General features: G+C 39.3%; 1 protein-coding gene across 3 annotated transcripts in view; it reads right to left on the bottom strand.

Annotated features, from left to right (window-relative positions):
• Nucleotides 1–24,526, bottom strand: part of ANAPC4 (anaphase promoting complex subunit 4) — a 30,488-nt gene extending 5,962 nt beyond the window's left edge. Inside the window, exons 1-21 of one of the 3 annotated variants that reach the window (XM_030563304.1) lie at nucleotides 24,330–24,526; nucleotides 22,167–22,272; nucleotides 21,092–21,224; nucleotides 19,268–19,342; nucleotides 19,089–19,115; nucleotides 18,959–19,003; nucleotides 17,106–17,190; nucleotides 16,549–16,659; nucleotides 15,586–15,669; nucleotides 15,273–15,359; nucleotides 13,832–13,896; nucleotides 13,696–13,738; nucleotides 13,522–13,598; nucleotides 12,933–13,033; nucleotides 12,808–12,859; nucleotides 7,905–7,960; nucleotides 7,234–7,280; nucleotides 2,574–2,630; nucleotides 2,313–2,369; nucleotides 1,570–1,663; nucleotides 320–417 (exon numbers count right to left, since the gene is read on the bottom strand). In XM_030563304.1, coding sequence (XP_030419164.1) covers nucleotides 320–417; nucleotides 1,570–1,663; nucleotides 2,313–2,369; nucleotides 2,574–2,630; nucleotides 7,234–7,280; nucleotides 7,905–7,960; nucleotides 12,808–12,859; nucleotides 12,933–13,033; nucleotides 13,522–13,598; nucleotides 13,696–13,738; nucleotides 13,832–13,896; nucleotides 15,273–15,359; nucleotides 15,586–15,669; nucleotides 16,549–16,659; nucleotides 17,106–17,190; nucleotides 18,959–19,003; nucleotides 19,089–19,115; nucleotides 19,268–19,342; nucleotides 21,092–21,224; nucleotides 22,167–22,272; nucleotides 24,330–24,437 — 1,608 coding nt within the window. In that variant the 5' untranslated portion in view covers nucleotides 24,438–24,526. The remainder of the gene's footprint in view (nucleotides 1–319; nucleotides 418–1,569; nucleotides 1,664–2,312; nucleotides 2,370–2,573; nucleotides 2,631–7,233; nucleotides 7,281–7,904; nucleotides 7,961–12,807; nucleotides 12,860–12,932; nucleotides 13,034–13,521; nucleotides 13,599–13,695; nucleotides 13,739–13,831; nucleotides 13,897–15,272; nucleotides 15,360–15,585; nucleotides 15,670–16,548; nucleotides 16,660–17,105; nucleotides 17,191–18,958; nucleotides 19,004–19,088; nucleotides 19,116–19,267; nucleotides 19,343–21,091; nucleotides 21,225–22,166; nucleotides 22,273–24,329) is intronic. The other 2 variants (XM_030563306.1, XM_030563305.1) reach the window with 2 other exon arrangements.
• Between the last annotated feature and the right edge of the window lie 696 nt (nucleotides 24,527–25,222).

Raw genomic sequence — 25,222 nt, 5'->3', positions numbered from 1 at the left:
ATAAAATGAATTAAATTTAAAAATGGATACTAGTTGTGTGTGTGAGAAGCAAAGAACTGAACAGGCAGGAAGATTTAACCACCTTCTCAGCCATATGACAGGCTCGAGACACACTAGAAGGGCAAGCTGCATTACTGCCATCCATGTGGCACACCTCGTCTATGGCTAATTAGGGGACTTCAGCCCTTGGGGCCTGCAATGTGGCACCTTCAATGAGTACTAAATTCACTTTAAACAATTTAGAGTAATTAATCAGAAGATCAAAACAGCAGCAATTGTTGTCCCAAAATGCACACCGTTTGTAACAAACAGGACTTACAGCTGGTTTTTGTAGACACTGATCAATAATCCCCTCCATTCGCCTTTTGACAAAATGTAGCGATTTCTGAGGGTAATAGGGAAACAGCAGTGGACTTTCTGCAAACAAATAATTACGTTTTTAGTGAAAAATACAGTTTTTGTAAAGATACAGTTAAATGAGTTTGCATTCTAGCAGAAGCACAGTGTGGGTCTGGATACAGAAATCAGAACTGGGGTCTTGTTTGTCCTTTGCAGCTCTCTTCCCCACCCACTAATTCAAATGGTATAAACAGGGGAGTTGCATCCAGCCAACTGCTATCAATACATGTGTCATGAAGCATCCTGCTATATCAAAAATGTTTCTTTCCTCTTAGCGAATCTACTCTCTGAGCACAATGGAAAGGGAGAGGGATAGCTCAGTGGTGTGAGCACAGGTCTGCTAAACCCAGAATTGTGAGTTCAATCCTTGAGGGGGCCACTTAGGGATCTGAGGCAAAAATCAGTACTTGGTCCTGAAGGCAGAGAGATAAAATATAATTGAGAATGGTTCTGTGATTTTTTTTCAGCTAGTTTCTTAAGTACCCTAGGGTGCATTTCATCAGGGCCTGCTGACTTAAATACATCTAACTTATCTAAGTATTATTTTACTTGTTCTTTCCTTATTTTGGCTTGTGTTCTTTTCTCCTGGTTTAGTATTATTTGTGTTGTATCTGGTCATGGTTTACCTTTTTAGTGAAAACTGAAGCAAAATTTGCATTAAACACCTCAGTCTTCTTGATGGTGTCCATTATTAGCTATCCTTTTCCACTAAGTAGAGGACATAAACTTTCCTTCCTCTTCCTCCTAACGTGTGTATATATATAGAACCTCTCTGGATTGCCTTTTATGTCCCTCGCAAGGTACAACACATTTTTTCCTTACTTGTGCTGGTTTTTTTACTTATCAGTTTTTCCATTTCTTTAATCTTGTGCCTTTTGAGACAACTTCCAGCTCTCCTGAACTTCTTTTTCCCTCTGATTTTTCTTCTTATAGGACTTTACCTGCCAGTTCTCTGAGTTTGTTAAAATTCATGTTTTTGAAATTAATTTTTTTCTTATTCTGCTGCTCACTCCTTCCTATTCTTAGAATCATGAAACCTATCATTTCATGATCACTTTCACCCATTGACACAGTATAATCTACTTGCACTCATGCCTACACAGATATGACTAATATTGTCAGATCTGCACATGTATCTTGGATTCACAGTATAACAGCAGCATGCAATACCTTTAAGATGTGTGCTGTTTTGAAGAAAGTTAAACCACTGGTTTCCTTCAGTGTTGGGTGGGGATACAAGGTCATCATCTTCATCTTTCAAGTACTGGAAGAAATGACAGATCCATGCAGTAAACATTTAAAAACAAGATAATTACGACACGTTCACTGAAGAACTGTATTGGAGGAATGTGTGTCATATCTTCACTTAACTGACCTTTTTAAAAAAATAAATAGCCCAGTTTTGGGGCCTTCTTCCCAGGTCTTTAGAAAATGTTTTATTGTCCATTCTAAATCAGGTTACAGCAAGTTACTCAAAATGCTGTGGAACTTCTCATCAGAGATAGTTATAAACCGTTTATCTTTGAAACTGTAATTTCAAATTCTAATACTAATGGCCCCATGATCTGAACACATCAAGCAAACAGATTTCAATTTCATTCCATCAACATTAGTTTCAACTGTGTTCCACCTTTTTTTTAAATACACCACACAAATGAGGAAAATAATTTATAAGATATTAATCCAATTAATTTTCTTTTAAATTAATCTTTCCCTAATAATCAGAGAGATAAAATAACATCCTCCACTCTTAACAGATGTGTGTGTTGTGAGCAGCAGGAAGGGAGTTAGAAGGAGTGCTCTTTACTAACTACATAATCTTAATACTCTAGCTCCCCTGTTCCTCTTTCCCTAGCTGGTGCTCGTCCATATACCTTGTCTCTCTTATCTCAATATACAGCCTGATACTTTACCTGACCAACTCTCTCTACATTGAAGTATTTTCCTTTACGATTGTAGAGGTCTGGTGCCTGAACCAAACATAAAACAAATTTTAAACACAAAATACTGACCCAACAGTACTTAAGACAAGGGGAATTAGATGATTTTTCCTAGTGAGATACTTTAACAAAAACAAACAATTTAGTTTAACCAGACTTTTCCGGTCAGTCGTCTGAAGCAAGACAGAATTAGGGTGCATGCATAAAAGCACTCAGTAAACTGAAATACCTTACCTCATTGAAGTGTTCAGTAAGAAAATCAGCAACAAATGTGATATCTTTTTGAGTCATCTAATGGAAATGAAAAGAGGAGAGACTATAAAATAACTATAATTCAAACATACATAGAATGTAATAGGTTCTAAGGAGGCAGGTGACAAAAGACTACAGCTAGATATATATATTTTTTAAAGTGACTTTAACAGAGAGCTAAATGTTGGGATCGAGAAATGAAACATTCCAAGAAAGTCATAACAGCAACAAGAGGGCAAAGTGGGGGACTCTGCTTACTGTTTCAGATGTCTATACACAAATGTAAAGAGTGTGGGGAATAAACTGAAAGAACTGACAGTATTAGTCCATGAACTAAATTAGTTAATTGGCATCACAGAGACTTGGTGGGATAAATCTCTTAACTAGAGGGGTCTAGCTTGCTCAGAAAAGGTGAACAGAGGAACAAGGGAGATGTTACATTGTACATCAGGAATACACGCTTGTTATGAAGGTCCAGAAGGACGAGAGAGGGAGACCAACAGAAAGCCTCTGGGTGAAGATAAGAGGGTGGGGGGGGAAGAACAGGGACAATGTCATTACAGGAATCTATTACAGACCAACAAATAAGAAGTGGTGGTGGGTGAGGAATCTCTACAAAACACCACAGAACTATCCAAACATAAGACATCATAGTAATAGGGATTTCAACTACCCAAGCACCTGTTAGACAAGATAAATCAAAAGTGTCCAATAAATTCTTAGAATGTACTGGGGACAACTTTTTCTTTCAGTAGGTGGAGGAAGTAACCAGCCCTTTTAGACTTGATTCTGACTAACAAGAAGAAATTGGTTGTGAACCTGAAAGCACTTTGGGTGAAAGTGATCATGAAATGATAGATTTCATGATTCTAAGAAAAGGAAGGAGTGAGCAGCAGAATAAGAAAAAAATTAATTTCAAAAACACAAATTTTAACAAACTCAGAGAACTGGCAGGTAAAGTCCTATAAGAAGAAAAATCAGAGGGAAAAAGAAGTTCAGGAGAGCTGAAAGTTGTCTCAAAAGGCACAAGATTAAAGAAATGGAAAAACTGATAAGTAAAAAAACCAGCACAAGTAAGGAAAAAATGTGTTGTACCTTGCGAGGGACATAAAAGGCAATCCAGAGAGGTTCTATATATATACACACGTTAGGAGGAAGAGGAAGGAAAGTTTATGTCCTCTACTTAGTGGAAAAGGATAGCTAATAACGGACACCATCAAGAAGACTGAGATGTTTAATGCAAATTTTGCTTCAGTTTTCACTAAAAAGGTAAACCATGACCAGATACAACACAAATAATACTAAACCAGGAGAAAAGAACACAAGCCAAAATAAGGAAAGAACAGGTAAAATAATACTTAGATAAGTTAGATGTATTTAAGTCAGCAGGCCCTGATGAAATGCACCCTAGGGTACTTAAGAAACTAGCTGAAAAAAAAAAATCACAGAACCATTCTCAATTATATTTGAGAACTCATGGAAGATGAGTAACGTCCCAAAGAACTGACAAAGGGCAAACATAGTCCCAGAGAACTGACAAAGGGCAAATATGGTACCTATCATTATCTAAAAGGGACCTAGGGAATTACAGACCAGTCAGCCTAACTTCAATATCTGGAAATATACTGGAACAAAATTATTAAAACAGTCAATTTGTAAGCACCTAGAGGATAACAGGGTAGCAAGTTATCGCATTCATGTATTTGTCAAGAACAAATCGAGCCAAATCACCCTAATTTCCTTCTTTGATTTTAGTAAGGCTTTGGACACAGTACATGACATTCTCATAAACAAACCAGAAAAATGTGGTCCAGATGAAATTACTATAAGGTGGGTGTAAAACTGTTTGAAAGACTAATCAAAGAGCAGTTATCAATGATCTGCTATCTAATGGGGGCATGTGATGGGTTGGATCACAGAACCCCCCCTAGAAGCTGCCACCTCATGCGCCAAGACTACCCGTGTTCCTGTTTTCCCTGCCAGCTCAGGACTCCAGCACCCGGTCTTGCTGAGCCAGACACTCCCATCTGCTCCAACAAAGACCCAGGGTCAAAATTACTTGTCCCAAAGCTGCAGGTTTACCTGAAAGCAGCTCACAGAAGTATGCTTGTCTTTAGCACTCAGATGCCCAACTCCCACTGGGGTCTAAACCTGAATAAATCCGTTTTACCCTGTATAAAGCTTATGCAGGGTAAACTCATAAATTGTTCACCCTCTATGACACTGATAGAGAGTTATGCATAGTTGTTTGCTCCCCCAGGTATTAATACATACTCTGAGTTAATTAATAAGTAAAAAGTGATTTTATTAAATACAGAAAGTAGGATTTAAGTGGTTCCAAGTAGTAACAGGCACAACAAAGTAAGTCACCAAACAAAATAAAAGAAATGGGCAAATCTATGTCTAATCAAACTGAATACAATAATCTCACCCTCAGAGATGCTTCGGTAAGTTTTTTCCTCAGACTGGACACCTTCCAGGCCTGGGCACAATTCTTTCCCTTGGTACAGCTCTTGTTCCAGCTCAGGTGGTAGCTAGGGGAGTCTTTATGATGGCTCCTCTCTCCCTTTGTTCTGTTCCACCCATTTATATATCTTTTGCATAAGGCGGGAATCCTTTTGTCCCTCTCTGGGTTCCCACCCCCTCCTTCTCACCAGATTAAATATGGGATTACAGTTCAGGTGATATAATCACACGTCACTGCAAGACTTCAAGCCTTCATTCCTCCCAGCCTGACTCATAGGAAGGCCTGCCTGAAAACAGAACCATCCAGTCAAATGCCCTGGTTAATGGGAGTCATCACGATTCTAAACCACCATTAATGGCCCACACTTTCATAATTACAATAGGCCCTCAGAGTTATATTTCATATTTCTAGTTTCAGATACAAAAGTGTTACATGTATACAAATAGGATGATCACACTCAGTAGATTAAAAGATTTGTAATGTTACCTTACAAGAGACCTTTTGCACGAAGCATATTCTGGTTACATTATATTCACTCATTATCAAATTGTTATAAAATCATACGGACTGCAACGTCACACAGGACATACACAGTGGGGTCCCATAACGGTCTGTCCTGGGTCTGATACTTAAATAATGGAGTATGCTTATAGAATTTGCAAATGACACTAAGCTTGGAGGGGTTGCAAGCACTTCAGAGGACAAGATTAGAATGCAAAACCCTGATTAATTAAGAGAATTTATCTGAAATCAACAAGATGAAATTCAATAAGACAAATACAAAGTACTAGACTTAGGAAGGAAAAAATCAAATGCACAACTACAAAATGGGGAATAACTGGCTGAGCAATACCACTGCTGAAAAGGATCTGGGGATTATATTAGATCACAGATTCAGTGAGTCAACAATATGATGTCCTTGCTAAAAAGACAAATATTATATGGTATATTAACAGAAGTGCCGTATGTAATACACAGGAGGTAATTATCCTACTCTACTCAGCACTGGTGAGGTCTCAGCTGGACTACTGTGTCAAATTCTGGATGCCACTCTTTAAGAAAGATGTGGAGAAACTGGAGAGAGTTCAGATGAGAGCTACAAAAATGATAAAAAGGTTTAGAAACAATGACTTATAAGGAAAGGTTAAAAAAATTGGACGTGTTTAGTTTTGAGAAAAGAAGACTGAAGGGGAAACTTGGAACGGTCTTCAAATGTGTTAAGGTTACTACAAAGAGGATGGTGATCAATTGTTTTCCATGTGTACTGAAGGTAGGAAAAGAAATAATGGGCTTAATCTGCAGCGAAGGGGACTTAGAAAAATTTTCCCCCCCCAATATATCTAACCTAAGTATAGTTAAACACTTGAACAGGCTTCCAAGAGAGGTTGTGGAATCCTCATAAATGGAGATTTTTAATAACAGATTAGACAAACACCTGTCAGTGATGACCTGGGTATACCTGTTTCTGCCTCAGCAAAGGAGACTGGACTAGATGATCTCTCAAGGTCCTTTCCAGCCCTATTCCTATGATTTTATAGAATACACGTTAATAGTAGCAGAGTAGCAATTTTGCTAGTGAAGAATACTGGGAAGCAACAATTTTCTTCAAAACAAAGTGAAATCAAAACACAAAGCTTCACATTAGTAAAAGTTTACATGGGCAGCAACTGCTTTCATATAGCGTATAAAGGACTGCTGCAGAGAAAATCATGCAACAGCAGTGATATTAGCTTAGACCCAGAGAAATAGAAGGACTGCTGACGGGAGGGGCAAAAGTAGACACCCCAGTCAGGGCCAAGGTGTCCACTGGAGAGGGGAGCAGAGAGTAAGCCTCCTTCAAGAGGTGAAAAGATCCATTATACAGCCTACTCACTAAAATGGTAAACATAGTTTACTCAACTTCAAAGAGAAAAGTGAGAATTTTTTAAAAAGACTGTTAGACACAAGGCTGGCCACATTACAGCTGATAATGTGCAACTGACGGCATTTCATGCACTAACTATCCCAAAGGACTAGCATGGACAGCATCATTCTTTAAATTGAATTCACTTCAAAGAAACAACCTTAAAAGGTTGGTTTTTGTTTCTAACTGCACCAAACCACTGGCTACCTTCAGAATTAGAGTTAGCAGTGCAATATTATAAAAAGCATCTACTAGGAAGAAGTTACTACTACCTTGTTCAGCTCTGGAAGAACATGATCTTCTGACATCCTCAGCATGGCTGGGGAAAAATGAGAACAGCAAAAATGCTATTTTTCCAATACACTTAAAATTTTCCTAAGGTAAAATATTAAGATAAAGATGATAGAGCAGGAAAGTTTTCTTTTTAGATGCAATATTGACTAGAGCAGGGGACAAGGAATCAAGATTCTTAGGCTTTATTTATTAGTATGATTCAGTACTAATATAGGTTTTGAAATGAGGTGAGAGAATTATTTCTCTATTAAGTGACTGCTCTACATTTAAACTGGCCAAAAGCAGCCACTGTTAATATACAGGAGATAAATCATAGCCAGAGATTCCCTCCGCCTCCCAATTACCTATATAAAGGAAAAAAGTCACTTTAATGTGTATGAATTTCCAGGATGGCAATAAATAGGAAGTCATAACACCAGCTTCACAGCTGGATTTAGTCAGTCAATCTATTTTTTGCCAAATTTAAATATTAACTTCTTTTTTAAAAAGCTATTGAAGAGCTTATCACACTACATTTGTTAGAAGTCAACTCCACAGATTAACCCACACGCAAATATTTTTACACTAATTCTAATATGCTATGACAATTCCAAAGCAAATAATTAAAATATAAAGCAGATATGAAATACTTAAGATATATTAAGCTTACCCACATACAACCATCGGAAAAATGCTTTGAAGTTTTTCATACTACTGTCTATAACTCTGTATAAAAAAAGAAAATGAAAATTGGTAAGAGACTTGATCTAAACAAAGGCCACAAGCTGCAAGTTTATGCAGAAGCTCTAACTGTATTATAGGTGAGGATGGCAGCAATGCCTTACGCTTCCCATTACAAGACTACTTTCAGTTGTTTATAACTTTTCCAAACTTTAACTCTTTGAGCTAAACTTTTCTTGCTAGATGTCTGCCTCTGGCTGAATTGTTTCGGAAAATTTCAGCCAAACTGGTTCAGTCATTTTGGAGAAAAAGGCTAGGGAAAAATATGTTTCCCAGTTAAAAGATTCTGATGACCTTTTCTTTGATATGTTGTAGCACCCTCATGTTTTGGAGTAGGGACTTGAAATTTGGAAGGAGGGCAGATACTTGTGTCAGGGGTATGCCTTTTGCTGTCCGCATGAGAATTCACCCAATATTTTGTCAAAACTATAAGCCGGGGGCACGGGGGGTGGGGGGAAGACAGGGGAATCACAGCTCACAAATGCTCAGTACAGATTTGCGAGAGCCTAACAGCTAAAATCTTTGTAGATTCCATCCTCACTGAGCATGCTCCATCCCCTCAAAGCTCCTATAGATGACAGGATGGTGCATGTACAATCCCCACAGAGCAGTGGCGCATGCTCCCTCCAGTCCAGGGTTATAGCGGTGAAGTTAGAATTTTCTTGTAATTGCTGCTCCCAGCTACTCTAAACTAGGTACTGGAACTAAGAGCAGGGAAATCTCTCTCCTATGCTCTCAAAAATCATACTACTACCATCTAAACACTGTGGTGGAGGAAGCCATTTGATTCATATTCTACTCCTAGGGAAATTCTGTGCCACTGTGTGTGTGTGCAGAATTCACATCCACCGCAAAGTCCTTTGCTTCCCTGCAGAAAAATTACTTTCTAATAGGGAAGCTGCAAGAACAGTCACTCACCCCTCCTAGCAATGCAGGTACATCATTTCAGGCACTCAGAGCAGCCACTGGAAAGGTAAATGACCACAGGGCTGGGGACATCCCAGCCAGTGGCTCCTACCCTGAGTTGAGATCAGCTGCTAGTCCTGGCTGAGCTGAAGGTGGGGGGAGAACGGGACTTCCTCTTCTCCTGCAAGGAGTGGCCGGGGAGGGGTCAGACTCACCCCTAGAAACCTCCCCCAGCTGCAGGAAGCTCAGCATCTTCCCTTACTTCCTGCTCCCATCACTCCTCAGCCATGGGGGGAGCGGTCACTGTACAAGAGCTGCGCCCCCATCCACCCAACCCCTACATCTGGACCTCTGCATACTCAGACCCCACCCCCATCCACCCAGAACTCTCCCCCTCAGCCTTCAATATCCAAACCCCACCCCGCTGAACCTCAACCCCTGCATTTGGAGCCCCCCTGCACCCAGACCACCCCTGGCACCCAGAATCCCGCTGAACCCCTCTTTGAGTTACCCCCCCACAGTGAGCCCCAACAACTTTCATCTGGATCCCCCTGCAGAGTCCCACTGCTCCTGCACCTGGAATCCCCACCACTATGAGGCTCTGTGTATCCAGAACCCCCCTACAACCTGGACCCCACACTGAGCTGCCTGCATCCAGATTGTCCCACAAAGAAGCCTCTCACCCCACACCTGGATCTCCCCACACTGAGCCCCTCCACACTTGAGCCTGCCTGCCCCATACTGTGGTGCGCCTGGCATGGAGGAGCAGAACCCTGAATTGTTTCTGGGGGCAGGCCCAGCCCTTGCACTGTGTCAGGGTTGGGTGCAACCTCATCACCGAATCAGTGTTCCAGGAGGGGGGAGGCTATAGGGTGATCTCCAGCCTCTATGCAGCCAGTGGCCTGTGCTTCCCACTGCCATGCTGGAGCCTCCACATTTATTTATTGACAAATAAAACTTGCAGAATTTGCACATTTTAAAAATATTGTGTGCAGAATTTTTAATTTTTTGGCAAAGAATGCCCTTGGGAGTCAAATGCAGAGGGGATAAAAACCAGACAGGAAGGAGGGAAAGGAGTAGATTGGGACAAGGAGTTTGGTAAGACTAGGTCCAGAGGGGACAGAAACTGAGACTGGTTGGGTGGGGAGCCAGATTTCAGGGAAGGAACAAGACACAGATCAGATGAGGTGTTGCAGGGACTGGCTGGGCAAAAAGCCCGGGACAGTGAACCAGAGACAGGATGGAGGGCACGAGACTGACATTAGACAAGGAGCCCAGGGAGCAGGGCCGCCCAGAGGGGGGGAAGGGGGCAAGTGGGGCAATTTGCCCCAGGTCCTAGGCCTGGCAGGGGCCCCCACAAAAATATAGTATTCTTTAGTATTGCAACTTTTTTTTTTAATGGAAGGGGCCCTGAAGTTGCTTTGCCCCGGGGCCTCCTGAATCCTCAGGGTGGCCCTGCTAGGGAGGCAGACTGGGACCCAATGGGAAGGCAGAAAGGAGGAGAGAGATTAAACAAGGAACTGGGGTGAGGCAGAGAGGTATGGCTCAAGTAATGGCTAGGAAAGGTGTGGGTAATTGGAGAAATTGGTAGTCAGTGGAAGAATGGGATTCCAAAAGCAAGCCCAAATTGCTTGCTCCTTGCCCTAGAATTGGCTGGGCAAGGAGATGGATTAGGATGAAAAGTCTGAGGAGTGATGATTGGGTAGAGTAAAGAGAAAGGGACTGAGACAAGGAGACAGGGTAGGGGAGAGAAAGGACAGATAGGTTGGAGGGGATGGGGCAGAAGGGATCACAGCTGGGAGAACAGACAGAAGTGTCTAACCATTAGACCATACTCCCCTCCAGAGCTTGGAATGGAACTCAAGATTCCTAAGTTTCTCCATTCCTCTCGTTAGTAAATATCTGTGAAGCCCATTGGCAAAATGTGTGTCTCATCTTCTTGTAGTGCTGGTCCATACAGAGGGTAACAGCTTACTACTGCTGTTACTCCATTACCTCACATGGCAGAGGATCTAAAGGTTCCAACTCTGCTGATGATCCATGTGAGTATCAAGATGATACCACCTAATGGAATTTCTATTTTTTTCCGTTTACTTTTCTAATAACCTAGGAAATTGCACATACATAAAATATGTGAAAGGAAAATTAAGTTAGTGATATATACCTAAGTTTAAAACTACTCTGGTCATTGGAAATTACTCATTAAGAGAATTAAATTTTGTTGAAATATGAACTAAACAATATCAAAAATTTTATATTATTACCCACAAATTTAGCTAGGTTAAACGATTAATGTTAACTATTATTAAGGTTGCAAAGTCAAGTGCATGTGCTTGTGCATTATGATACAGTCTCCAGTTACATTTATTACATATTTTGGATGGTTTTCTACATTTTCAAATTTATTGATTTCAACTACAACACAGAATACAAAGTGCATAGTGCTCACTTCATATTATTATTTTTCCTTACAAATATTTGCACTGTAAAAATGAATTGAAAAATACTATTTCTTTTGTTTATCACCTCATACAAGTACTGTAGTGCAATCTCTACTTACAAACGTAGAATTACATATTAAAAAAACTGCATTCAAAACTAAAATGTAAAACTTTAGAGCCTACAAGTCCACTCAGTCCTACCTCTTGTTCAGCCAGTCTCTAAGACAAACAAGTTTGTTTACATTTATGGGAGATACTGCTGCCTGCTTCTTATTTACAATCTCACTTTCAAGTGACAACAGGTGTTCGCATGTCACTTTTGTAACCAGCATTGCACGGTATTTACATGCCAGATATGCTAAACATTCGTATGCCCCTTCGTGCTTCAGCCTCCATTCCAGAGGACATGCTTCCATGCTGATGATCGTTTAAAAAAATAATGCATTAATTAAATTGGTTACTTAACTCCTTGGGGGAGAATTTTATGTCTCCTGTTCTGTTTTACCGGCATTCTGCCATATATTCCATGTTATAGCAATCTCTGATGTTTGTTTTAAGAACACTTTCACAGCAGATTTGATAAAATGCAAAGAAGGTAACAACGTGAGATTTTTAGAAATAGTTACAGCACTCGACCCCTGATTTTAAGAATCTGAAGTGCTGTCCAAAATCTGAGAGGCGCGAGGTGTGGAGCATGCTTTCCGAAGTCTTAAAAGAGCAACACTCCAATGCGGAAACTACAGAATCCAAACCATCAAAACAGAAAATCAACCTTCTGCTGGTGGCATCTGAGTCAGACGCAGAAAATGAACATGCGTTGGTCTGTACTGCTTTGGATCGTTATCGAGCAGAATCTGTCATCAGCATGTTGCGTATGTCCTCCGGAATGGTGGTTGAAGCATGAAGGGACATATGAATCTTTAGCACATCTGGTACGTAAATATCTTGCGACTCTAGCTACAACAGTGCCATGCGAACATCTGTTCTCACTTTCCGGTGACACAGTAAACAAGAAGCGGGCAGCATTATCTCCTGCAAATTGTAACCAAACTTGTTTGGCTGAAGTAGGACTGAGGATCTAAAGTTTTACATTGTTTATTTTTGAATGCAGTTTTTTTTTTGCATGTAATTCTTCATTTGTAAGTTCAACTTTGATGATAAAGAGCTTGCACTATAGTCTTTGTATGAGGTGAACTGAAAAATACTATTTCTTTTTGTTTATCATTTTTACAGTGCAAATATTTGTAAGGAAAATAATAAAATAAAGTGACCACTGAACGTTTTGTATTCTGTGTTGTAATTGAAATAAATATATTTGAAAATGTAGAAAACATCAAAAATATTTAAATAAATAAATTTCAACTGGTATTCTATTGTTTAACAGTGCGATTAATTTTTTTGAGTTAATCGCATGAGTTAACTGCGATTGATCAACAGCCCTATTGAAAATTAAATTGTGTTGCAAATCTCCAAATAAATACTTACTGAAGAAGCTCGTTTGCTTTCAAGATGAAGGAGCCCACAGCAGTAATAGCATCTGCAAAGACAGCAATCCTTTTTAGTTTTCAAAATGAATATCAGTGTGATGAGTAGTAAGCCAATTACTGTACCTTCAATTCCTGCTGCGTCTAGTCCAAGAGATTCATATTTTTGTTTCCATGATGCCATTCCTTTCAGTTCACTCAGATGGTACAACAATGCCTCAGAGCCACTATTACAGAAAAGCATAATTTCTTTATCAAGTGGAGACTCACTGTTTAACTGACAAAATATTTTATACATAATATCTTACTCTTTTACTGCACTTTCTCATCCCTACGTTGTAAAATTCTTTCAAATATATCATTACTGTCATTTTACAGAAAGCAAGCATTCTGTCCAAAAGTATTACTTACTTTTTTTGAATCACAGCCCCCAGCCCCTAAACATCAGTTACAGCACATTTCCTGTACTGTGTTCGACTTTTCTAGCACTAATCAGTTATATAAATCAAATATTTTTTCCCTTACAGTATTTTAGGGAGAGAAGAGTTAATATTCAAATTACATTTTATAGTTTTCTGATGTCACAAAATACCAGACTAAACTCTTCATGGTCATGGCAAGAAGAGGTCATGTTTTTGATGGGGCTCAGTTTCTTTTAAACGAATGTTTACTAATAAATTTATCTCTGTAATTCATTATGTGTTGTACGACTTACCTCTGCAAGTGACTTATGACTAATTTTTGTATACTGGAGTAGGAAGACTCTATGGACTGACCAAGCTTTTTTAAACCCTGATAGAAAAGAGACATGCTTCATTACAGTATATTAATAGGACACTTATGAAAGATAGTGAAATAGACCATTTAAAGACAGTAAACATTACTATACCTTTACTGTTAGTTGGTTCATTAAAAGTGCTTGAAGTTCAAGGCTAAATGACAAAAATTAAAATAAGTGTTCTTTCTTTAATCTGAATATGCATTTACAAGTTGAAATGGAATATAAAAACCCAAGCTGCAACTACCTTGCTTTGCCCCACAAGAGCAACTGCATAAACTCATCCTGTACAGAAGTGGTTGTGTTCTTTTCCTGTTAATCAAAAATTACTGAAATAAACTGATTATTTTTATTTAATTACAAATATACAACATTAGAATGCAAACACCTCATTTAAAATACAGAGAAACAAAATACATCATTGAACACTGAAAATGCATTCTTGATCATTGGAAATTCAATGATTAAAATAGAAAAAATGTTCACTACTTTCACATTTATTCCATTAGTGATAAGAGCTTTAAACATTAATTTTATTAATTCAGAATTTATGTTACCAAACAATTTTTTTATTTGTTAAATACTTGCAAGGATTACAAAATTTATGCCACTCCAACATCATCTCATTGATATAGCTCCCTTATACATATTCTACTATACTTTTTCCTACTTGTCATAAAGACAGTGAGATGAACTGAGCTGCAGGTGCTCCAGTTCAATAGTTATGATAATTGGAATCTGTGCTAGGAAATTATTTGCTTATAAAAAATGGAATTCAACTTTAGCCACTCACAAATTAAGAGTATAAATATACTGTTCAAGTTGTACACTTTCATGGACAGGCTGGTCAATCACTAACAGAAGTATATTCAGTGGGCTAGAAAACACATATCTAATAAGAGGGTACTCAGCCAATAATTATATTAGTGGACAACCATCATTACTGCATGAACATGAATCCATTAAAATAATGAGATCTACAACAGTCAATTGGTAGATCATCATCGGACTAGAAAGTCACAGGATAATACTACTGAACCCTCAAACAATGCTTTTTCAACTTCAAAGCACTTGGCAATACATTAATTTCTAATGGACTCCAGCTTGCTTCTGAATTTACAGAGACCATTATCCTGTGATAGCTGTTCATTATACAAGATATAGACAAATTAAGAGAAAAGCAACAAAAATGATTAAAGGTCTATGAGGGAAGATTGAAAAAAAATGGGTTTGTTTAGTCAGGAAAAGAGAAGACTGAGAAGGGACATAACAGTTTTCAAGCACATAAAAGGTTGTTATAAGGAGGAGGAAGAAAAATCTTTATCTCTGAGGATAGGACAAGAAGCAATGGGCTTAAACCGCAGCAAGGGAGGTTTAGGTTGGACATCAGGAAAAACTTCCTAACTGTCAGGATGGTTAAGCACTGGAATAAATTGCCTAGGAAGGTTGTGGAATCTCCATCATTGGAGATTTTTAAGAGCAGGTTGGACAAATATCTGTCAGGGATGGTCTAGATAATATTTAGTCGTGCCATGAGTGCAGGGGACTGGACTACATGACCTCTCAAGATCCCTTCCAGTCCTATGATTTCTATGAAAGCAACAGAACTGACATATGAAATAATTTAATATAAATAAGAAAGCTATTCATTCTCTGCTTTCCCCAAATAATTGCTTATACCACAATACCTGCACAAATTTGGTTAGACGCGAGTCCATCTGCATCAATATTTCTTCCCATGCTTCACACATACATGTCAATGACAACTTTATATACTGCAATGCAAATAAAAGTTAGTGCAGTGACTTCTTTAAAATTCAGACAAAACATACATATGTTCTCATAAGAATCTTATCATTATATTTCTAAAGCTGTGCTCTATATTAACTTAAAAATCAGCCTAAATCCCTAGGTAAGCAAGTATTTTATACTAATAAGGTTAAAAAAATCCAATGCCTATAACAACTGTGGTATTAAAAAGAACTCAGAACAAAAATGTACCTGCAGTAGAGTTGAAATATGAGTAAATTTCCTGGCCATTCGAGTTACCTCAGGTAAATAAACTGATAGCAGACTGGTGTCCAGCTGTAATATGCAAGGCAAGCAACAGTTATAATAGGATGGTTTCTGTTACAATAGAAGCAGCAAAGAGTCTTGTGGCACCTTATAGTCTAACAGACGTTTTGGAGCATGAGCTTTCGTGGGTGAATACCCACTTCGTTGGATGCATGCTGTTAGTCTACAAGGTGCCACAAGACTCTTTGCTGCTTTTACAGATCCAGACTAACATGGCTACCCCTCTGATACTTGTTACAATAGACCGGATCATGTGCATTAAGGCAAAAACCACAAAAACCTTGTCCATTCTCCATTTTAAATTTTCCCTCTTTTAAACTCAACAGATAAAATAGTTGTTTAGATCACAGGTGAAGTACACATTTCCTTAACATATCTATGCCAATCCTTGTTATACATCTTAGAAATCTGATACTTGTTTTTTGTGTTTTGACTGGCATAGAGGCAATGTAATAGACACAGACTAACTGAGATCTTAACTGTAGTATTGTTAAATTATGTCAGTATGGAAAGGCCTGGCAATCTGAGTCACTATAACAGGAAACAGTACAACTGTCTAGTTGTTAGTTTGACAGAAAGGAGACAGTATATAAAAAAGCTTTAGAATATGGCTGCTGTTCAGAAAAATGCTAACATTTTAGAGCTTCATCACTGTCAGTCACGTATTACAACAATCGGAGTCAAAATGAAGAATCCAAAAAACCTAAATATTACATGGACTTTAGAGAAGGTGGAAATAAAAATAACATCTATCATTATGTAAATAGAAATGAGGACAATATATTAGAATTGCTTGATATGAGTAGTAAAAATAAATAGTTTAAATATTTTAACAGAACATTTAGAAAACACCACTATTTGTGTGCTTGCAGTCTCCATTTTACTCACCTGGAAATACGTAATCTCCGGTGCACTGTCTGGGGAAACTTGCACCTCTGTAATGACTGATAGTGATTTCAAATCACTAGAAAAGCATAATCCAAGGCAAGAACCTGCCACCTGAAAGAGTCCCATGTAAAGGGGTTAAAGTATCTCAGTTTCTCAATAGCCCCATAAGTACAAGAACATATACTACACTGATTTTTAACTACACATATGCTCTTATTTCAAACAGAAACTGAATTCTATTTCTGTGTAAATATCAACTGAAAAGAGAAAAAGTCTCAACTAATGAGAGGAAGCAAAAATGTGTGCTTACTGTTTTGTTTTGGATGATCAGTATTAAATCAGCGCACTTTGTTTCAAATTATACAGGATTTGAAGTTTTCCAGACAGAATACTAACAAATAAAAACCACACAACTATCCCTCGCTTTGGGTTTTAAGCACATTAATACTGAAGTTGCAATATTTTACACTCCCAAACACTGTGGTTAACTAACAAGGTGTATTTTAAGAAGAGAAATGATGCAGAAAGTACAAAAAACAAAACAAAAACACACACACCCCTGTTACTGTAGCAATCTTGTACATTCCATAAGCATAAACCTCGATGAATCCAGAACTGCCTCCAAGGACAAGGGCATTTAGCCTGATAACAAATAAGTCACAGAAATTACTCAGTGAATTGTTCAGATTTGGGGGGAAAAAATCCATTTTTACTGGATTATGACAAGCCTAGTCAGCCAACTAGTGATTTACTGTTTCTATTCCATATGAATACCTATTCTTAGAATTTAATATTTAAAAGTAATCAAAAAGTCTGTAGTGTGAAGATTATCACCAATATATAGTCAACATTAAAACAAGACAAAAATTTCAAATACATTAAAATATTGTTTAAACAGAAATTAACAGCTCTACAAAAAAGTTACTAGCTCCAATGCCATCAGTATAGATATATTAGATATGTGATGAAACAACATTTGATTTATACACACGCCCTAATTAGACATCTTCTTTCTGAAGAGTAGACAACATATTTACTCTTTGAAATCATCTTTTATATTCAGCTAATTTTACTTTAATTTAACTCTGAATATGTTCACCAGCAGTCACACAATGGCATTGCCCCACTCAATTTCAAATGCAATGAAAATTGAAAACAACTGTAGCACTTGAGAACCAGCACCAATGACAACAGCAACAGAAGAGGGAATTCCATGCAGTGGACAGGGCACTAGACTGGGCCTGAGAGACTGGCATTTTGTTCCTGACTGTAATGCTAACTTGCCGTGTGACCTTGGACAACTCCATCTTTCTGTGCCTATGTTTCCTCGCCCATCCTTTGTCTGTCCATTTGTATTGTAAACTCTTTGGGGTAGGTGATCTATGATGGGGCTGAATCTTATGCTGTAATTTTAAACTGAATAAGCATTGACCATATTTCCAAGTGATTTCAGGCCCTGCTGAAGTAACAAACAAAACATTCCCTGCAAAAACAGGTCAGAGATTTTTTTTCTGATTATATTAGAGGATGAGGAGGAAGCTGCAGTTAACTATTTTTAAAATGGGGAGAGACGGCTCAGTGATTTGAGCACTGGCCTGCTAAACCCAGGGTTGTGAGTTCAACCCTTGAAGGGGCCATTTAGGGATTTGTGGCAAAAATCTGTCTGGGGATTGGTCCTGCTTTGAACAGGGGTTGAATTAAATTACCTCTTAAGGTCCCTTCCAACCCTGATATTCTATGGTGTGTTTGATAGCATATTTCTCTAGCCTAAGAAGAGGACCTATCCAAGCTGCAAACGGGGGAGACAAAAAAAGGGTGGGTGGTGTTAAAGAATACCCATTACTTCTATTTGTTTTAAATAGGCTAGCTTTAAAGTGATTGTAATTACACTGCCATGAGACAAAGGGTGTTCTTTACAAGAATTTTTATGCTTAATGTTTATTAACCAGGTCTGAGGTTTGGGGGCGGGGGGTTTGCTAGTGGATTCTTTGGCAGAATGGAGAATTAGCTGAACTACAGTATCACAAAAAATTTAAACATGATCAGCTGAGAGATGAAGGGATTCTTTATCAGACTCCGGAACATTTTGGTTTTGCTTAACATGTATTTAACTCAAGATTAAGACAATTCAAAAGAAAGCTCTTTGTGAAATGTTCAGCCACCTCTCCCTCTCCTTCAATTAAAGGGTGATAAAGAGCCCACTTCAGTTCTATATTCCTTCATTGAGTCCTCCAGCAAAAAGAGAGACTTGATTCAATTAAATCCTTCTTTACATGTTATAAAAGACAAGAGACTTTCTTGCCATCCCTTTTGTAGTTGCCATTAAGAAAAAAAAGTTACAAATTATTTTAAAACCCAACTTCCTGGGTTTTGGTTTTTTTAAAAACAGATTTCAGAGAACAATACTTACCTTACATCACCCAAGAGCTTCATAATCTCATCTGATTTTTCTTCACTACAAATATAAAAATGTGTTTATGGTAACCCATAGGCAATCATATGTTCATTGTAAGAACACATATGAAGTCATTGGTTCTTACCTGAAAATTTTTGCAGTGGTACTGTAGCTAAATTGAAGTCAAAATAAAGTTTGAGAAATAAGTGCCTTCAGTAAAGATGTCTTCTTATTTACTTCAGAACAGTTGTGTACTATTAAACATAAAGAACACAAAAAACGACACCAAATGACAAATTAAGACATTTTTAATTTAACACCTACTTTTTTGGCAATGCAGGTAATTTAGGTAGGAGAAGGTTTGACTCATCCTCAGCATTATAAAATGAAGTGAGAACACTGAAAAAGAAGAAATTATTAAAATGTCTTTGCCTTCGCTGCCAGACTTTAAAAATAGTAAAAAGTTAAAAAAAAAAATGCCAGGCAGTAATTTAGATTCAACATATCATGTATGTTTAAAGAGTTACAAATCTCACAAGCATATCATTTGTTTTCTAAATACACCTCTACCTCGATAAAACAAAGTCCTTGGGAGCCAAAAAATCTTACCACGTTACAGGTGAAATCGTGTTATATTGAACTTGCTTTGATCCACCAGAGTGCGCAGTCTCCCCACGCCCCCGGAGCACTGCTTTATCGTGTTATATCCAAATTCGTGTTATATCGGGTGGCGTTATATCAAGGTAGCGGTGTATACACTTTTAAAAACACAATCACATCAATACAAGACGGCTAGTGAGCTATCATTTTGTTTTTATATCCTTTCCTTTTGGCTTAGCGTTTCCCACATAGAAAGGGGAAGAACACGTTTATATTTGCTAGTTCAGTGATTTGCTTCCCAAATCTTCCATCATTATTAATTATTTGCATTCCAACAATGTGTGGGGCCCTGATCACAGAGCACAGGACTCCACTGTGTTAGACACTGCACCAACACCAAATATATATATATTTCTCCTGCCCTGAAGAGCTTTAAATACTTCCTAGCACGAGTCTATGGGTCTGATCCAAAGCCCACTGAAGTCAACAGAAAGACGACTCAATCTAAAGCAAAGCCTTATTTACAACCTCATTTCAGGTTAATGTATATCCATAAGTTAAGCATCCAGCATTTTGTGTGTTTATGCTGGATGTATGAGGCTGCAATTAAAATTATGTAGAGATTACTCTAAAGAGAGATTGAGGAAACCCACAACATATTCTGCAGAAAGTTATTTATGAAGATGCTGAGTTTGGAAACAGGCCACGAGAGCATTAGTCTATGGTTAAAAGATATCCCCAAGCTTAATATTTCCTTTCCGGTTCAGGGTTTGTGCTTGAGGAAAGGGGGAAGAATGTCACACTTAGCTAGCCTCAATCCATTTTAAACAAAATTTTTGTTTATGGAATTTCTTGGGTTTTTTTAATACAGCCAGTGTAGAAGGGTTTGTGAGGATACACAAAATGGGTGCAGCATGTGGAACTATGGAGGGCACATATCATATCTGTGCAAATGTCATAGAGTGAACGGAAGCACAATTTACGACTAATGGCACACAAATTGCAAGACAACGGGGGTACTCTTATGTCCTGAGATACAAACGTAATGAAGACAGCACTTCCAATAGCTCTGGGTCTTCCATCAATGCATTAAAAATAAACAAATCACTACAATTCTTGAAAATGTGGATAAAATATTATTTTAAATTTATCACCTTCCATTGTCCAGATAGAATGAAGCAGATTACAGCAATAAGTTTGATATTGATTGATTATGAGAACAGCACCATTACATAAACTGAGCAGCAATTATGCAAGGCAATACTAGCTCATATATCTAAATAAATAAGCTATAACAAACTATAAATTAATAAATGGATGCATAAGATACTATTAAAAGTGTTCTTGTTCTTATAACTAGAAAACAAAAATATCAGACTTATAGCACTAGAACTGCTTTTTATCAATAAATATATGTAAAACCTACACTAGAAACAAAAAAGGGGATTTTTTTAATGAGGTGGTGGAAAAAGTGACTGAGCTACGAGACAAAGTTACTTTTTTTTTTGCATAACTACTATATTCCACTATTTAAAGTTTTAGAGCTACCTGCTTTCTTCAGTTACTTCCATCCAGTGCATGTAAGTAACAGGAGCATCCACTGAGAAGGAGTGTAAGCTTTCAGGCTTTTCTACATCACACAGGATCACACGCTTGGTATCAGCTAAGCCAAAAGCCAAAACTTGAGAAGTAACAGAATAACGTTAAACAATCAACACACAAAACATTGCAGCTACTTCAAACATACGACAAGCTAGGAAATGTAATGATTCTTCCATCATTAAACCCAAATGCTATATACAATTTCCTTCTTTTCTATTTATAGTACATTACTTTCACTTTTAATTTTAAACCATCTTACTAAAAAGTAGACTTGAAGTCAATCTTTTTATTTTAAAATGGCATATTGGATTACACCTGATAAATGACCTGATCCTGCAAAGACTTATGCACATGTTTAACCTAAATCCATGCTTAGCTTACTGTTACTCATGGGAGAAAACATAAGATAAGCATAGATGAAAGTATCAGCAAATTTGGTGCCAAAAACACATTTGAGAGACACTGTTCAATTAGCAAGGATATTTTATTGCAACATAACATAATTCTAAGATTCTCATAAGAACTCATCCCTACTTGATTAGAACACTGACACTAATATTCATTGGGCAATATTTGCATAAGGATTTACGTGACTATATTTATCTTTTTGAACTAATTCATTCCCAAAGAAAGCCAGTTCATAATATAATTGGAGATTCTGCTCATTCATATGCAGATGGCTGATTGACACGGAACATCTTTGCACTATTAAGAGTTGAAAATTGTGCCATGCAATTTGAATAATAATATTCTCATAATTGCAATCAGATTTTAGATTTCACCTGTTACTTCAGTGCCACAATAATCTGGCCATTCTTTATACATTACATCACACATCAAAGGGGTATCTTTCACTATCATTTTAAAAGTACTGCTACAAAAAATTAAGCTACCCTTTTCTTAATACTTTGTAGTGGGTATTTTCTTTTCGAGATAGTTGGTACTGTGTTCACTAAAGGTTTTTTTTTAATTTCCAACACTATTTTTATTGCAGCACAAAGCATCATATATTTAACATTACTTTTGCCATCTGGTCTCCAAGCAAGGGCTGTAACTTCTTTCCCTGTATTTTCATTTGGTGGCAAACTCCAAACTCGTTGAAAGTTTGCAAGTCGGTGAAGTAAAACCTGAAAAGCAGATAGATTAAATGTAGAACACTTGAACATCTTCCTCCTTTAACAATATTTTGTAAGTCAGCCACTAAAGATGTACTCTTTTTTATCAGCCTTAAATAAATCCCCACATCCTGAAGTCAGATCTAGAACTATTTGTATCAAGAAAGCAGTCATTCTACATACACACGCACATACACACAGTTCTGGGGCATACTGTCTACTACGAAGCAATGAAAAGAAGTTTTTGCTTAAGACCTGAAGTCTACAATCAACCTGGCTAATCGGAATAATATGGTATTTTGAGAGACCTCCCCATCACAGATAGTAACTGTGTTGTGGAAGCACTGCAGTTGATCTTCCCATGCATAGCCAGATTCATCATGAGGAGACCAAAGGGTAGAGCAGTGGTTTTTAATCTTTTTTCATTTGCGGACACCCAAAAAAATTTCAAATGGAGGTGTAGACCCTTTTGGAAATCTTAGGCATACTATGTAGACCCGCATGGGTCTGTGGACCACAGATTGAAAACCACTGGTAAACAGGGGAGTTTTTAACAAAAAGAATGTGTTGTGGAGGGAGAGAGGGAAACAAGGAAAACAGGAACTGAGAAAGAGAGAGAGATCAGAAAAAAGATAATTTAAAAAAAATGCTCTCTGATAGAAACAACCCTCCTACCCTGTCATAGTGGACAGCACTGCCATAAGATCAGAAGCAATATGTCGCAAACTGGCAAGGGAAGCTCTGAATTACCTTACCTCAAGACAGAAACTGAGATATACAACTTGTTGTTCCAGGACATACAGGCTGCCTCTCCACCACTAACTAGTTTTTGATGCTTTTAAAATTATTTGAAATATAAATTAACTTTTAAACACTTGTTAAATCACACACAAAAACAAGAACTCTGCTGGGACACATGAAAAAACCAGGCATTCTGCTGGGAATTACTATTTACTTAGACTGTTAAAAAAATAGAAAGGATAAAGTAAAGGCAAAAATTCTCCTATCACAAAGTATTTTTGGCCCAATATACAAGAACTACTATATTGTGGACAAAGGCCCACATATATAGTTAAAAAAACACAAAGAGACAATATACCCATTTCACCCCCAGCAGCAACTATTGCTCTTCACTTCCGGGGATCTTAACCTGAACATTTTGAAGATGAGTACAGAATCTTGTAGTGATGGGATGAACATTTAAATGATACTCCTTTTCCAGAACACATCTGAAGAACATCAGGATTGTGAGAGAACACAAGACAGGAAGAAAATCAGCAAGAAATTTTAAAAAACACTTTAGGAAAACAGGATGCTTCCCAAAGTCATCGGAGACTGAATATTTGAGATAGATTCAGATACAGCATGTTCAGGCATTGTGCCAGATTCTTCACACCACTGTTCCACTAAATTCTGCCTTGCAACACATCAAGCAGCAACTGTAAACCTTAGTCTCTCCTGAACAGATGTTGGCAACTGTCCCATGCAGCCAGCATGGAAGAACACAGTTCTTGGCTAAATTAGCTGTACAGCTAACAAAATGCCTTGGAACTGCCAACATGGTAAACCTAGGGCACTCACCAAGTCATTCTCATGTGAAGGGTTTAAACAAAAAGCCCACACTCATACAGATACATGCCACACTAAGACTGGAGACAGCTATGCACCACTATTCACCTGTCTGACAGGCCATAAGGAATCAGGAGGCATGTTTTGGATATGTCAGTAGTGGCCATTGAGGGTAACCAATGCTACCTCCCCGCACCGCACTGCCCAGCTGGCAAGGGGGAGGCTCGAGTTCTTTCCCTCTGGAGAACCAGGCACGGGGCACTGGACTGGACCCACGGAGCGGAGGCCTGTGTGGTGAACCCTAAGGGAACGGCTGGTGGAGGGGGCAGGCAGCAGGCCCCTCGCAGTGAGCGGAGACGGACTGTCAGCCAGGGAACCCCGCGGCTCCTAGCAGGAGAGAGCCCAGCAGCCCTGTCTAAGGAGGCGGTTTCTCTACCCACCATGTCCGGCTCCAGCTGCCCCCCGTCTGTCACACCCCCGCTCCCCCGGCCCCGCCTTACCTCCCCCACTTTGTTGGCAAGGGCGATGAGATCCCTCTTGGGAGACCAGGCCATGAAGATGATTTCCTGGGGAAGCTGCTTCTCCCCGACCTGCCGGAAAGCAGGCATGGCGGGCGGGCGGCTCCTGCACCACACACCGGCGCGGGGCTCGGGGCACAGCCTGCTCGGAAGCCCTCTTCTCTCACCCCCGATCTCCGCCCCGAGCCCGGGCCAGCAGACAGCGGGGAGCCCCGGTTCACCGGGCGGGTGCCCACACGACGCAGCTCCGCCCCGGCTCTCCCGCCTACCCGAGCTCCGGGCCGCCCTTCCCTTGTCCCTGCGCTGCCGCCGGGCTCCGCCTCCCAAGCGCGCCGTGCGGCGCGGCAGGGCCCCTGTGGCGGGGAGCCTGGCACGCGCCAGCGCCTCACGCCTGGGCTTGCACTGGGGCAGCTCCCAGCACACGGGTCGCTGGACCCAGCCGAGGCCCGCTCACAGCCCCGAGCGGGTGGCTGGCCAGAGCCCTGGGGCGAGCCCTCGCGTGCTGCCGGGCGGGGGCGGGGACCCCTCCGCTGCCGCTCGGGCCACAGAAAGCCCCTTCTCTCGGGAGGCGCTTGCGATACCAACCTAAGGGGCGGAGGATTTTAACTGGGTTACGCAACTGCTGCAGTGCCCTGTGTGGACGCTCCTCTTTGCGTGTTAGTGGGTTTGCACGGCTTCCTTTGAGAAGCCCTGGTCTGTACTAGGAGTTTAGGTCAAATTTAGCAGCGTTAGATCATAGTGTAGACATACCTTTAGGAAAACACTTTTCCTCCCATCCTGCTAAGGATCAGGCAGAGCTACACACACACACACACACACACACACACACACACACACACACACACACACACACACACACACACACACACACACAC

Source organism: Gopherus evgoodei, chromosome 5 (genome assembly GCF_007399415.2).
Source record: "Gopherus evgoodei ecotype Sinaloan lineage chromosome 5, rGopEvg1_v1.p, whole genome shotgun sequence".
Classification (NCBI taxonomy): Eukaryota; Metazoa; Chordata; order Testudines; family Testudinidae; genus Gopherus; species Gopherus evgoodei.
This window is presented reverse-complemented; position numbering and strand designations above follow the sequence as displayed.